The 13,552-nt window shown below is 32.8% G+C and overlaps 1 protein-coding gene across 5 annotated transcripts in view; it reads right to left on the bottom strand.

Annotated features, from left to right (window-relative positions):
* Nucleotides 1–266: 266 nt before the first annotated feature.
* Nucleotides 267–13,552, bottom strand: part of SS18 (SS18, nBAF chromatin remodeling complex subunit) — a 69,435-nt gene continuing 56,149 nt past the window's right edge. For 3 of the 5 annotated variants that reach the window (XM_025038593.1, XM_006920017.3, XM_025038592.1), the window contains exon 11: nucleotides 1,120–1,999. In XM_025038593.1, the coding sequence (XP_024894361.1) occupies nucleotides 1,973–1,999 (27 nt within the window). In that variant the 3' untranslated portion in view covers nucleotides 1,120–1,972. Of the gene's footprint in view, nucleotides 2,000–13,552 lie in introns of all 5 variants that reach the window. The other 2 variants (XM_006920018.3, XM_015595721.2) reach the window with 1 other exon arrangement.

Raw genomic sequence — 13,552 nt, 5'->3', positions numbered from 1 at the left:
ATTTATCTAATTCAGTCATCTTGATTATAGCCTCATGGACTTCATTTTGAGAGAAAGAACTCTGTAACAAACAACCCACACAACATGCTGATTACTGAACAGTTAATTCTAATTAACTTGGGCATGGCAAGAGAATTTTGATAAAGTCCTAGAATACAAATATAGTCTGCTTATACTGGACTAACTCATATAAAAAACCCACAGCATAGTCTCCAGACAAAACAAGAGAGTCAAAGAGATCTAATTTAAAGAAACAAATGAGAAAATTTAAATCACAAATAATTTATTCTTCTGTTAGAGTTGATACAGTTTTAAATAGCAACAAAGTACACAAGTGGTGGAAAATTGGCACAGAACCTATAAGCATTTCAATCTCAATAAGGCTGTTCATGCTTTATCTGTTCAAACTTGATGTCCATTTTCTACTGAACAAGTAGGGAAAAAAACCTATTCTGACCTTAAAACACACATACTCTCATACATACACAGAGACACACTGAAATTCCTCCTTTTGATTACAGGATGTTAAGAACAGTTATGTTTTGCTTATTCAAATTAATGGCACCCCTTCTGCTTTGTTTCCAGTTAGAAATGGGAAAAACCAATTCAATTATAAATAGGCAACTGTGATGAAAAAAGCAACTTACCTTTGGGCTAGATGTTTTCAGATTATGCTTAAATAATTGTGGTTATAAACTTCTCAATGCATGATTTTCTGTCCAATGCAATATCCCTGAATTAAGCTAAAATAATCAGGCACAGGACAGTCTCAAATATGATTAAATATGCTAATAAACAAAGTGATTTAGACTGTTATCTCTATGCTTTTAATACAAATCATAATAAACTTTGTCAATAAGCATTTTCCTAAACATCTGTGTTACATTTAACAACATAAAAAAAGGGAAAAACTTAAGTGTCCCTTTATAAATGTTATTTCCAGTTAAGAAAGTTGAAATAAAGGTTTCTAAGTCTCCTGAACTATTCTATTATATAAACCAATTAACCTTCTATTGTTAAAAAGTAAAACTACTGGATCAATGTTGACTTCTTTGATATCATTTATAAAATGCTCTGATATCACTTACCAAGTTCCCTGATTACTCAAACAAGGTAAAATTAACACTTCCATTTTCAGTTTATTGCTATTTTAGGAGAGCATTACCATTTCATTTACATGAAACTGTTACCAAGATTCTTCAAATCCAACATGAAGTAATTCTTATTGCCTCACATTTTAAAATTGTATTATAAATGATCTTTATAAAAAGGTTATAATCCACAAAACTGGAAAGCTTTAAAAAAATGACAATTTACTCAAAACTGTATCACAGTGCCCTTGATTATCTGACAGATAAAAGGGATCTTAATTTTCTCTTAAGAACATTAACAGTGGACATATGGTCTTCTCCCTCACCTTTATCTTTATAGTACACCATACTGAAACCAACACAATCAAGCATCCACCATGCTACAATCCACATTAAGAGAGGAATTATGATTCTGTCCAATGCGTAGTGTACCGCCTTGCATATTTACCACATGAAATAAACATAATATACAAAATATTGCTGCTGTAAAAAGTGTACATTTCCCTCTTCCCCTTACAAAAGAATCTGTGGAAAAGTATTAAATTCCCTTAACCTTCATAAACATACAAAGCTGTTCACACCTTTCAGTCTGTAACAGTCCATTTGAAATAGTTCCGAAATCATTGCAAATCGGTTATGTCGTATTTTCTGTCCAATGTTGCCATCTAGAGTAGAAATGTGAAATTAAGAGTATTTTTGAGCTACTAAGCCTGTTACAACTAAGCCACAAAGGCTGCTTATGGATGAAACAGCCACTTATCCACAAGGTTTTTCCAAAAACTAGATGGAATGGAAGGATCTCTTCACAAGGAGGTGTCCACAGTGCTGAGGTGACAATATGGCTGCTAATAGATACTGGCTATTGGAATGTAAGTACTTTTTCACTGCTGGTAATTTCCATACTGTCCCTAAAAGACAAAATTTTTAAATATGATTATATAATAGTTTGATCACAATAGTTTGACACAAGAAATTACAAATAAATCTTAACATTGCTGTGCTACAAAAGCAACTGCATCTACAACAAACAAAAATTTTTATGTATACAGTATGTCTGTAATGTCTTCTGATATTACATTCAATTGCAAATGGATTTCAGAGTCTTTGAGGATAGAACAGTACCTATTACGTAGTGGAAAATTTTAATGTTTTGTAAATTTTGTTGAACTGAACTGAACAAGAATGAATGAGAAGTTCATGTAGTATATATTAGTACATAAATTTATGCTAGTATAACAACTTTGTGACTATTTAGCTTAGTATAGCTACTACTATGAATTAACATCAAGGGTATGTGGGATACATGGCAAGGATGGAAAGATATCTGGGAGATAAAGGGAAAAGATCTTTCTATCCATACTAAAGAATTTGGGCCTTTTCCTGAGGCCAATAAAGTGTCAGGAGAGGTATTCAGACAGGCAGAGGGTACATAAAATCAAGGGAAATTGTTTGTCTTGCTTTTAATAAAGTAGACTTAAAAGCCTATAGGCTGACAGGACAGGAAAGAAAAAGAGTACAGATATCAAAGAGGTGATGAAGTAGCAAAATTCTACAAGGGAGGTAAATAATGTCTAGTATACAGCTGTTAAGTTTCGCTTTTGGGAAAGAGAAGGAACAGCTTTTCCTCTAAAACAGAAGAAAAAAGGTAGAAAAACATATTAGAAACTATATAACAAAACTTTCTTAAATATTTTAAAAATAGATGCTCATTAAAGCACCTATTTTCCAAAAACAGTACTCATTAGAAAGTATATAATCAGGTAATTGTTTCCTTTGGTTAAATTTCCCCCTCTAAATCACTTTATTTTATTTCAACAAATATTCTAAAGTTGAAATACCCCTGTACCATAGGAAATATTAGTACCCTAAAAGTTTAAATTTCCATAGAAGTTGATATACTTGAAAATTTGCTGAATGCCATGATATATCTAATGGATTCATTAATGCACTAAAGATAGAACAAAGATATTTTAGAAATATTAATGTACTTTATAATCAGCAAAATTTAAAGTCAATGCTCATCTTAAAATAATGGTGGGAGAATATCAAATCTAGGATTTGCCTTAAAATACTCTGAAAAGAAAAATAATTAGTGTGGGAAATATGTAAAACAGCATTGGCAAAATGTTGATAATTGTTGATGTTGGTTGGTGGGCACATAGCAATTCATATGATACTCTTCTTTTTTTGTATTTGTTCAAAGATTCCTATAATATAACATTTAAAATAAGAAATATAAGTCAATGCTTAGCATACAGGAACTTATTATTCAAGTGTTAGATGACCTAAATACTAAAGCTGTTTAGGTCCTGAGTCTATTGTTAACTTTCTATTTCAGTCTAACAAAGCTTGAGACTCAGTTTCTTTATCTATAAGATGGGACTGTAACATTGCCATTTCTGGATCTCAATTTCCTTTCCATTCATGGCTACATTAATTCTCATCTCTTTCGTTTCTTAGGACTGAATAAAAAGAGGACATGAAAAAGGGCTTTTAAAAATTATTTTAAAAAGTATATTTAAGCAAATCTCAATTCTGGAGGGAAATGCTCCCCTAATGAATGCATATAATGTGATATTAATGATGAGAGTGAGTTGTACATATTATGAATAATATGAAAGCAGAAGAGAGGTTAAAAACTACTGTACTTTATAAGTTATAATTTACCTACTATATTATAAATTACTTGAGGGGAGAGACTAGGTCTTATCTATCTTTATGGCCCAGATATTGAAGAATGCTTGACACATAAGACTTCTTCAATAATGTATGCCAAATATTATATTCAAGCAAGTATAAACATTTATTGAGCAAATATTATGTTAATCACCATAATAAATTTAAAAAACGGAGGGTAAGACTTATAAATAAAGGACAATTACAGAACAAAAGTTCTATAAGAGTTCAGTAAAGAAAAGGTAATTACAAAAATATTTCAGAGAATGTGGGAGCCTTAAAAGAATAGTAAAATTTAAGTAGTAGAGAAAAGAAAAAGTGGCAATTCAAATAGAAGGAATAGCTAAAGTAAAGGCATGGAGAAAAAATTCAGTATAGAATGCTTCGGAAAGTGGACAATACAAGAGAATAATATAGAATAATGAGGAGTAGAAGATATTACTTGTTTGGTAACAGAGAGCTTGAAGTAACTGAAATAAGAAGTTGGCTCATATTAACAGTAGCTAACTCTTAATATATCTCAATTAACTAAGGTCTCACCATGTGTCAGACACTGTAATAAGTGCTTTGTGTCCATCTTTAACCCATAGAGCAAATATTACTTCCATTTTATATAAATGGAGTTGAGACACTGAGAATTTGAGTAATTTGGTCCACACTTGATCACAATGCTAGGACCAAATCAAATCACAGCAAGCCCCAAAAAGAATACTGTACATTTGCAACCACTGGCAAATTCCAGGGTTAAAAAACAGCATGGGTTTTAGAGCAAACAATTTCTACTAATAATTCCATCACTTAATAGCTTCTTGTCCTTGAGCAAGTTACCTAACCTTCATTTCTCAATTTTCACATCTAACTAGCGAGGGTAATTATAACCCCTACCTCAAAAAGTTATTCATGAAGAAAAATAGGAAAATGCGCTGCAAACTACTCAAGTACTCATTGATATTACCAGAGGCAGCATGGTTTAATGAATCAGGCTCTAGTTACTAGAGATTCTAGTCACTCAGAATTTGCCATCCAGTTCTACCATTTTGTAGCTCTGGTCATCTTAGGTAAATCACTACAACTTTCTAAGCCTCAGCTTCTCTCTCTCTCTGCTTCTTTAATTTTTTTTTTTTAACTACAAAACTCCCCTGACCAAAGTGTTAAGAATGAATGGAAAAGAAGCAAAAAGGCAGCATGGGAGGATCCTTCCATGATGAAACTAGATGTTAACAGTCTAAACTAAGATAAGTGGTTAGAAGAAGTGGATAGGTTAACAAGATTTTGTCTTTTATTAGGTGAAGAGAGGGAGAGGGAAGAAGACTTAAATATCGAATATGGCATTTGCCTTTCTAGCTTACTGATAATACCTACTCTCTTTGACAGAGGATACTTAGAAAAGAGGAAAAAGTTCGGGTGGAAAAATTATGATTATTTTTGGTTATGTAGAACTGATATATTTATGATACAACCAGTTAGGCATCTGATTTTCAGAAGAGGGAGTCAGACTAGAAATAGAGATTTGGGAGTCAATGGCATGGCAAACTGAAACCACATGAGTAAATAAGACTGAGTATACGGAATGAGAAGATTCCCTAGAACAGAAACCTGAGCAATGCCAACCTTTAAATTTCTTTTTCATTTGCCTAATAATATGAAAGTCTTACAATTATTCGGTCATAATACTTTTTAGAGGTTTCTTTCTCCAATTTACTGTAATTACTATTCATTCAAATCTAGGAAGTAAAGGCCTTATTTATTCTCTTATTTAGACTTCATTTATTCATCAATATTTATTGACTACTTGATATTTTCTACTAGGTGAAAGAGACTCAACAATGATAAAAACAGATATGGTGATGTCTTTAAAAAACTGACATTCTAAGGGAAGAGGGCATGATAATAAACAATAACTAAATAATCTTTCATATGGAGATACACACTCTGCTCCAAAGTTAAAGCATCTACATCACATTTAATGAAATTTCCTCAAAAGGCAAGGATACACCCTCTCACCACTCCTTTTCAACACTGTACTGGAATTCCTAGCTTATGCAGTAAGAAAAGGAAATAAAGGTACACAGATTGGGAAGGAAAAAATAAAACTATCTCAGTTCACAGATGATGTGATCATCTAGGAAGAAGATGCCAAAGAATCAACAATAGCAACAAAAAAACTCCTGAAACCAAGAAGCAAAGCTGCAGGATCAAGGTTAACATATAAAAGTCAATAATTTTCCTATATACCAGTAATGAACAAGTAGAATTTGAAATTAAGAACCCAATACCATTAAACATTAGCACCTCCAAAATGAAATACCTAAGTATAAATCTAATTAAAAATATATAAGATCTATATGAAGAAAAACAAAACTGATAGAAGAAATCAAAAAACTAAATAAATGGAGAGATATTCCATGTTCAATACTATCAGGATGTCAGCTCTTCCCAAGTTGATCTAAAGAGTCAACATAAAACCATTTAGAATCCCAGCAAGTTATTTTGTGGATATAAATAAAACGTGATTCTAAAGTTTATACGGAGAGGCGGAAGACCCAGAATAGTCACACAATATTGAAGAAGAACAAAGCTGGAGGACTGATACAACTTCAAGACTTACTATAAAGCTAAAGCAGTCAAGACAGTGTGGTATTGGTGAAAGGATAGATAAATAGTATAAATGAATAGACCCACATAAATATAATCAGCTGATCTTTGACACATAAGCAAATGATGCCAGAACTGGACATCCTCCTGCAAAAAAATGAATCTAGACACAGACTTTACACCCTTAATAAAAATTAACTCAAAATAGATCAAAGACCTAAATGTAAAATATAAAAGTATAAAACTCCTAGAAGATAACATAGGAAAACACCTAAATGACCTTGAGCTTGCTGATGACTTTTTGGATACAATATCAAAGGTATGATCTCTGAAGGAAATAAATGATAAGCTGAACTTAAAATTAAAATTCTCTACTCTGCAAAGGATAATGTCAAGAGAATGTAAAGACAAGCCAAGAAGATGATATGTGCAAAAGACACATATGAAAAAGAACTGTTATCTAAAATATACAAAGAACTGTTAAAACTCGACCATAAGAAAACAAAGCAACCCAATTTAAAAAATGGGCCAAGGGACTGCAAATTGGTACAGCCACTATGGAAAACAGTATGGAGGTTCCTCAAAAAATTAAGAATTGATCTACCATATGATCCAGCAATCCTTCTACTGGGTATTTACCACAAAGACTTGAAAACCCATATCTGAAAAGATATTTGTACACCAATGTTCATAGCAGCATTATTCATGGTGACCAGGACATGGAAGTATTTTGCTTTGAAAAACATAACTTCCCTTCTTTCTTTTTTTTTGTATTTTTAAAATGTATCGGGGTGACATTGGTAAAGAAAATTGTATTAGTTTCAAGTGTACAATTCATAATACATCACAAATCTTTCTTAAAAAATGTTATTTAACATGTAATGGGCTTATTATTTTTATTTTGTTTAAAATTCACTAATAGGGATAGGGGAAAAATTTAAATCATTTCTTCAATTAAAAAATAATTAATTTTTAAAAATAAAAAAATAAAATAAAATAAAAAATGGGACAAAACCTCAATAGACACCTCACCAAAGAAGATAGAAAGATGGTAAACAAGCATATGAAAAGAAGTTCCACATCATATGTCATTAGGGAATGCAAATTAGAATGAGATAACCACTGCACACCTATTAAAAGAGCTAAAATCCTGAACACTGACACCACCAAATGCTGGCAAGAATATGGAGTGATAGGAATTCTCATTTATTGCTGGTGAGAATGCAAAATGGTACAGCTATTACAAAACACAGTTTGGCAGTTTCTCATAAAACTAAATATACTCTTACCATACAATCCAGCAATCGTGTTCCTTAGTATTTATCCAAATAAGATGAAAAACCTGCACACAGAGGTTTGTAGCAGCTTTCTTAATTATCAAAACTTGGAAGCAACAAAGATGTCTTTCAATAAATGAATGGAATAACAAACTGTGGGACATCCAATCAATGGAATATTATTTAGCACTAAAAAGAAATCCGCTATGAAACCACAAAAAGACCTTAAAAGCATATTATTAAGTGAAAAGCCAATCAGAAAAGGCTATATACTACATTATTCCAAGTATATAACATGTTGAAAAAAAGCAAATATGGAGACAGTAAAAAGATCAGTGATTCTCAAGGGTTAATGTGATAAAAGAATGACTAAGAACATAGGTTTTTCACGGCAATTAAAGTATTTTGTTCAGCAAAGTACTTATATACAAATGCATGCAAGGAAAATACCAAGTTTGAAAAAAGAAACACCCAAAAGGAGTACAGGAAACTATACCTTGCACTCATATATGAACAGAAATAGTGTTTATTCCCTATCACCTCGACTGAAAAACTCATAATTCAAAGGCATTGAGCTAAGTACTCAAAAAGGTCTATCCTTAGTAGTAGTGAGAATATTTAACACAGGACAAAACACTGCTCTGTTCCTGCCTAACAAATATTAAAAGCAATCCCCAAAAGATCAAGTTGTTTCTAAATTATTTAACTGCATCGCAAAACAAAGCCCAAGACTATTTCTAAAAACACAAATATATCTATCATCCAACGAAGTAAAATAGTTAAAATGTCTGACATCTAATCAAAAGTTATCATGAATACAAAGGATGAGGGAAATATGACTGATAATGAGAAGAAAAAAAAACTGACTCATATGTTAGAATTAACAGAAAGGATAGCAAAACAGTATCATACTTGTATTCCATATGTTCAAGATTTAGGCAAAGACATGAAAGATATAAAAAAGACCTAAATCAAACTTCTAAAGGTGAAAAATATGTCTGCAATGAAAATTACCTGGAACTGGATTAAAAGCAATTTAGACAATGAACAAGAAAGATTAGTGAACTTCAAGACATAGCAAGAACAACTACCTAAAAGAAAAGACAGAAAAAAAGAATAAAAAAAAAAAAAAGAAGAGAATCACTTAACTATAACACATCTTTAAGCAGACAAATACACATATAATTGGAGTCTGAAGAGCAGAGAAAGGGGTTTAGAGACCAGAAAAATATTTGGTCAGAATTTTTTCAAATTTGATGTAAACTATAAAGCCACAAATCCAAGACGCTATACAAAAGCCAAGTATATGAAAAATGAAGAAAACTACACCAAGGCATCTCTAATCAAATATCTGAACACAATCTGAGCAAGGGAAATTTTCAGTTAAATAATTTCATAAAGAAAAAATCTTAAAAGCAGCCAGAGAAAAGATACACTACCAGAGAGGAAAGATAAAAATTACAGCAGATGTTTCCTTAAAAATAATATAAATGAGAAAACAGTGGAGCCACATCTTTAAAGTGCTGAAAGGGAAGAAAAAAACAACTGTCAACCTAGAATATATACCCATAAAAGAAAAACTTGATAACCTAGACTTAAAAATTTTAAACTTCCTCTCTTTGAAAGACAGTGTTAAGAGAATTGTAAAACAAGGGAGACTAGATTTGTAAAACAAAAAATTTGCAAATCGTGTACCTGATAAAGAACTTATATGTAGAATCTATAAAGATCTCAATACTCAATAGTAAAAAAAAATCAAGAACTAAATTTAAACATGAACAAAAAGTTTGAAAGTTCATTTCAGAGAAGATAATACACACATGAGAAAATGGTCAACATCTTTAGTCCTTAGAGACATGCAAATTAAAAGCACAATGAAATATCACTCTCTAAGTATCAGAATAGATAAAATTTAAAGGACTGACCATGCCAAGTGTTGGTAAGGATGGGGAGAACTGAAATTCTCATATACTGCTGGTGGGAATGTAAAATGGTACAATCAAGTTGGAAAACAACTGGGCAGTTTCTTAAAAAGTTAAATATATACCTATTATATGATCCGGCCTTTCTACTCCTAGGTATTTATCCAAGAAAAATGAAAGCAGAGATTTATACACAAATGTTCTTAACACTTATCTGTAAAAGCCCCAAACTGGAAACCCAAACTTCTATCTTTAGTTCAAAGGATAAACAAATTGTGGTATATTCATATAATAATGGAATATTATTCAGCAATAAAAAGCAATAATTGGTACATACAATAATAAACATCAAGAGAATTATGCTGAGTTAAAGCTAGACCAAAAAAAGACTACATACTATATGATTCCATTTATATAAAAGAAATACATGGTAACTAATATATAGTGAAAGAAAGTAGATTAGTGGTTCTCTAGGGAAAGTTTGGTGGTGAGGACAATTTCAAAGGGGCATAAGGAAATTTTTGGAAATGATGGATATTTCATCGTTTTGATTTTGATGATGATTTCGTAAGTATATGTACATGTCAAAATATATCAAATTGCACATTTTAATATGTGCAGTGTATTATATGTCAGTTGTAATTTAATAAAGCTGTTTAAACATATTAAGAAGGGTAGGGAAATAGAGTGAGGCAATGGAGAGTGTTACTATTTTAAATAAACAGTGAAGGACTCCTGATATATGATATGTTGATATATCAGAGCAGAGATTTGAAGTGAGGAAGTAAGCATTGTAGGTACCAAGAGAAAAATTTCAAGAAGAGGGAGCAGAAGGTACTGAGGTAGAAACATGCTTGCACTCATGACAATGTGACTGAAACACAGTGAATGAAGGCATGAGTAGCTGGGATATAAATACAGAGATGAGGTGGTGGGGTAGAAGGTAGGGCCACAAACCACGTAAGGCCATTACAGGGTCTCGCTTTTACTATGAGTGAGATTAAGTCACCACAGGGTTTTATGCAGAGGGGTAGCATAATCTGCCCAATGTTTTTAAAAGATTACTCTGGGTCCTATGTGAAGCATACCCTGTAGAGGACCCAGAATGAAAACAAGAAGACCAGGAAGGAAGATACTACTGTACTAATCCAAGTGAATGACAGCTGTGACTATGACTTGGGTAAGAGCAGGAGGTTGTGAAAAATAGCTAGATACTGAATATAATTTTAAAGGAAGAGATGATATTTGCTGTGTGCTGAGATGTTTGATTTGCAAAAAAGAGGGGAGTCAAGGATGACTCAAGTTTTTAACCTGAGGAATTAGAAGAATTGAGATGCTATTTACTGAGATGGAAAAGAATGGTAGAGAAACAGCCCCTTAACAAGGCTTTCTCTCTGAATTTCCCCACTCTTTTAATTCATACTGCACACTGCTATAAGATTCATCTGTCCTGACCACTATTATAATTACATTACTGTTGAGTTTAAGAATCTGTTTTGGTTTTCCATTTCCTTAACCATCTTGAAGAGGTGAGCTACTTTCCCTGAAATGAAGAGAACAGGTGTTTGACTTGGGGGCTACAGGTAAGATGAAATGCAAAACTAATGTGGAGACCACTGATTCTAAAATAGCTAAAATAGTCCCCTCCTCAGTTTTTTTCTAATGAGGAAGCAGATGTGGCTCACAATTACCCAAACATCATGGGTCTTTATCTACAGTATAGTCTGAAATTCCTAAGAATGTTAAGGGGTGGAATAATTATAACAATTAAAGTATGGTTGACACTTGAAAAATAAAGGGTTTAGAGACGCTGACCTGCTCAGTTGAAAATCTTTATGTAACTACAGTTGGCCCTCCACACAGGCAGATTACCAACCATGGAGTTCGAGACAGGTTTGAACTATATAGGTCATCTGAACTACAATCAGTTGAAAAAAATCTACATATAAGTGGACTTGCACAGTTCAAATCGTGTTGTTCGAGTCAACTGTGTATCATACACCATGTTTATCAAGTCCTGTATATGGCTTTTAAGAATCCTCCTAATCTAACACCAATTTCTCTCTCTAGTCTTGCCTCTTCTTCCTCATGTTTCTGCTTTATTGAACCATATATGTCAACAGTAGTCCTTCGTGAATGCACTTCTTTCTGACTAGAAAACTCTTCCTCCTCTATGTCTAACTGGCTAATAAGTACACACCCTCAGCCCTCATACTTATCTAATATTTCTCAAGGAACACTTTTCTCTATATCTGGGTTAGGAGCCCCTTCCACAAAAAATCTTGTCTTTTCCTCATCTAAGTAGTCCAAGTCACACTATATTATGTTGCCTACTCATGTATCTGAACCCCATCTAGACTTACGTTCACAAAGGCAGAGTCCATGTCAATCTTAGTTCCCAGCATATCCCAATCTGAGGTACCTGGCATATAAATGTTGCTCAAGAAACATTTACTTAATGATGTTAACTATAGGGGATTTAGAAATACGCCGATTTAGAAAATGGTCAGTTTATGCCACAATATGCCGAAGTTGAGGAAAACGGCAAAACACCCAAAGAGAGATGTTCTGTACACAGGTAAAAAAAAAATGGAGCTGAAGTTGGGTTGAGAAGGGTGAGCTAAGGATACTAAAAATATAAGACAGGGTAAATATAGAGACTAAGAATGACACTGAGCCAAAAATTGATATTTGAGTAAAAGAAAGATAAGCATGAAGGAATCACTAGAAATTAAGAGAAACGAAATAGCATAGTAACAGAGAAGCTAAAGAAAATCATGAAAATAAGAACATGTGTTAAATACTAAAGTAAATTCAAGACAGTCAGTTGTTCCATGAGTTATAGGAACCATGCCTGTTTTACTTATCTAGGACCTTATACAGTGTCCAGTACACACAGAAAATAATAGTTGTTCAACAGGAAATAAATGACCCAAATCTCACTTTTTGAAAAGTTAACTTATGGATTAGAATGAGCCTAAATGTTATCTTCTCAAGAACCTTGCCCTTAAATACTTGCCCTTAAATAATCACTAGCCAAGACTTAAATTACTGTTAAAATTTAGATAAATCTTCTGCCTAATCTTTTTAGTTCCAGTGTATTTTAAAATATTAGTCAACTGTCCTTACCTTTTTAGTTTAAGTCTCTTATATCTCTTTATCTTTATCACTTAAATAGGAAGTGTCAGTACAAAGGAGTTAAAAGCTTGAGAACACTGATACAAAACTTGTTCATGCCTCGATTTCTAATTAGCACTGCAAATGAGCTGTTCTTCAAACCAGATCATGTACACTGGCCCTGGAACCCTAACTTACAAAACAATAACCTACTTTAGGTAGCTTAAGTGGTGAACAGACCAGATTATCCTCACCAGAAAAATCATTAGACAAACCTGAAACCAATCTAAAGAAATTGCCAACATAAATCATTTCATTACAGAGTATGTATGAGAAGATTCATAAAATAATGACTGCAGCACAGAATATTAAGTCTGAAACATTTACTGCTGAAAACAAGGAACTTAAATAAACCCTAGGTTCAAGAAAATACAGTTGTCTTAGGATGAGATACACCTGTACATATTTGAAGATAGAAGGAAAGATAACAGGTAAGATTATTAAGACCTGAGATAACAAATGTGTGTATGGAAGGAGGCAACAGAGATAAGAAGTAAGTATGAATTTAAAAAGAAAGGATATCACGGAGGTGAAGAAAGTGTAGTGGACATCTTGAAGTAAAGAAGAGAGCTAATAAGAGCACTGACACAGATGGACTCCAAATCTCAATGGGTCAGTCAATGCAATCTTCAGCAATAAATATGAGGGAGATCAAAGAAATTAGGGGCTTTAGAACAGGGAATGATGTTTGAAATAGCTAAGAGAAGTATGCCTGGAGGTAAAGAAGAAGGAGAGAGGGAGAGGGAGCAAGTGGGGAGTGGGTAGAGGGGAGGAAAAAGAGAGAATATAAAATATGAATGAATTACTAGGAATG

The sequence above is a fragment of the Pteropus alecto genome, unplaced genomic scaffold (genome assembly GCF_000325575.1).
Source record: "Pteropus alecto unplaced genomic scaffold, ASM32557v1 scaffold146, whole genome shotgun sequence".
Taxonomy (NCBI): Eukaryota; Metazoa; Chordata; class Mammalia; order Chiroptera; family Pteropodidae; genus Pteropus; species Pteropus alecto.
Note: the sequence above shows the minus strand (reverse complement) of the source record. Positions and strands in the feature narration are given on the sequence as shown.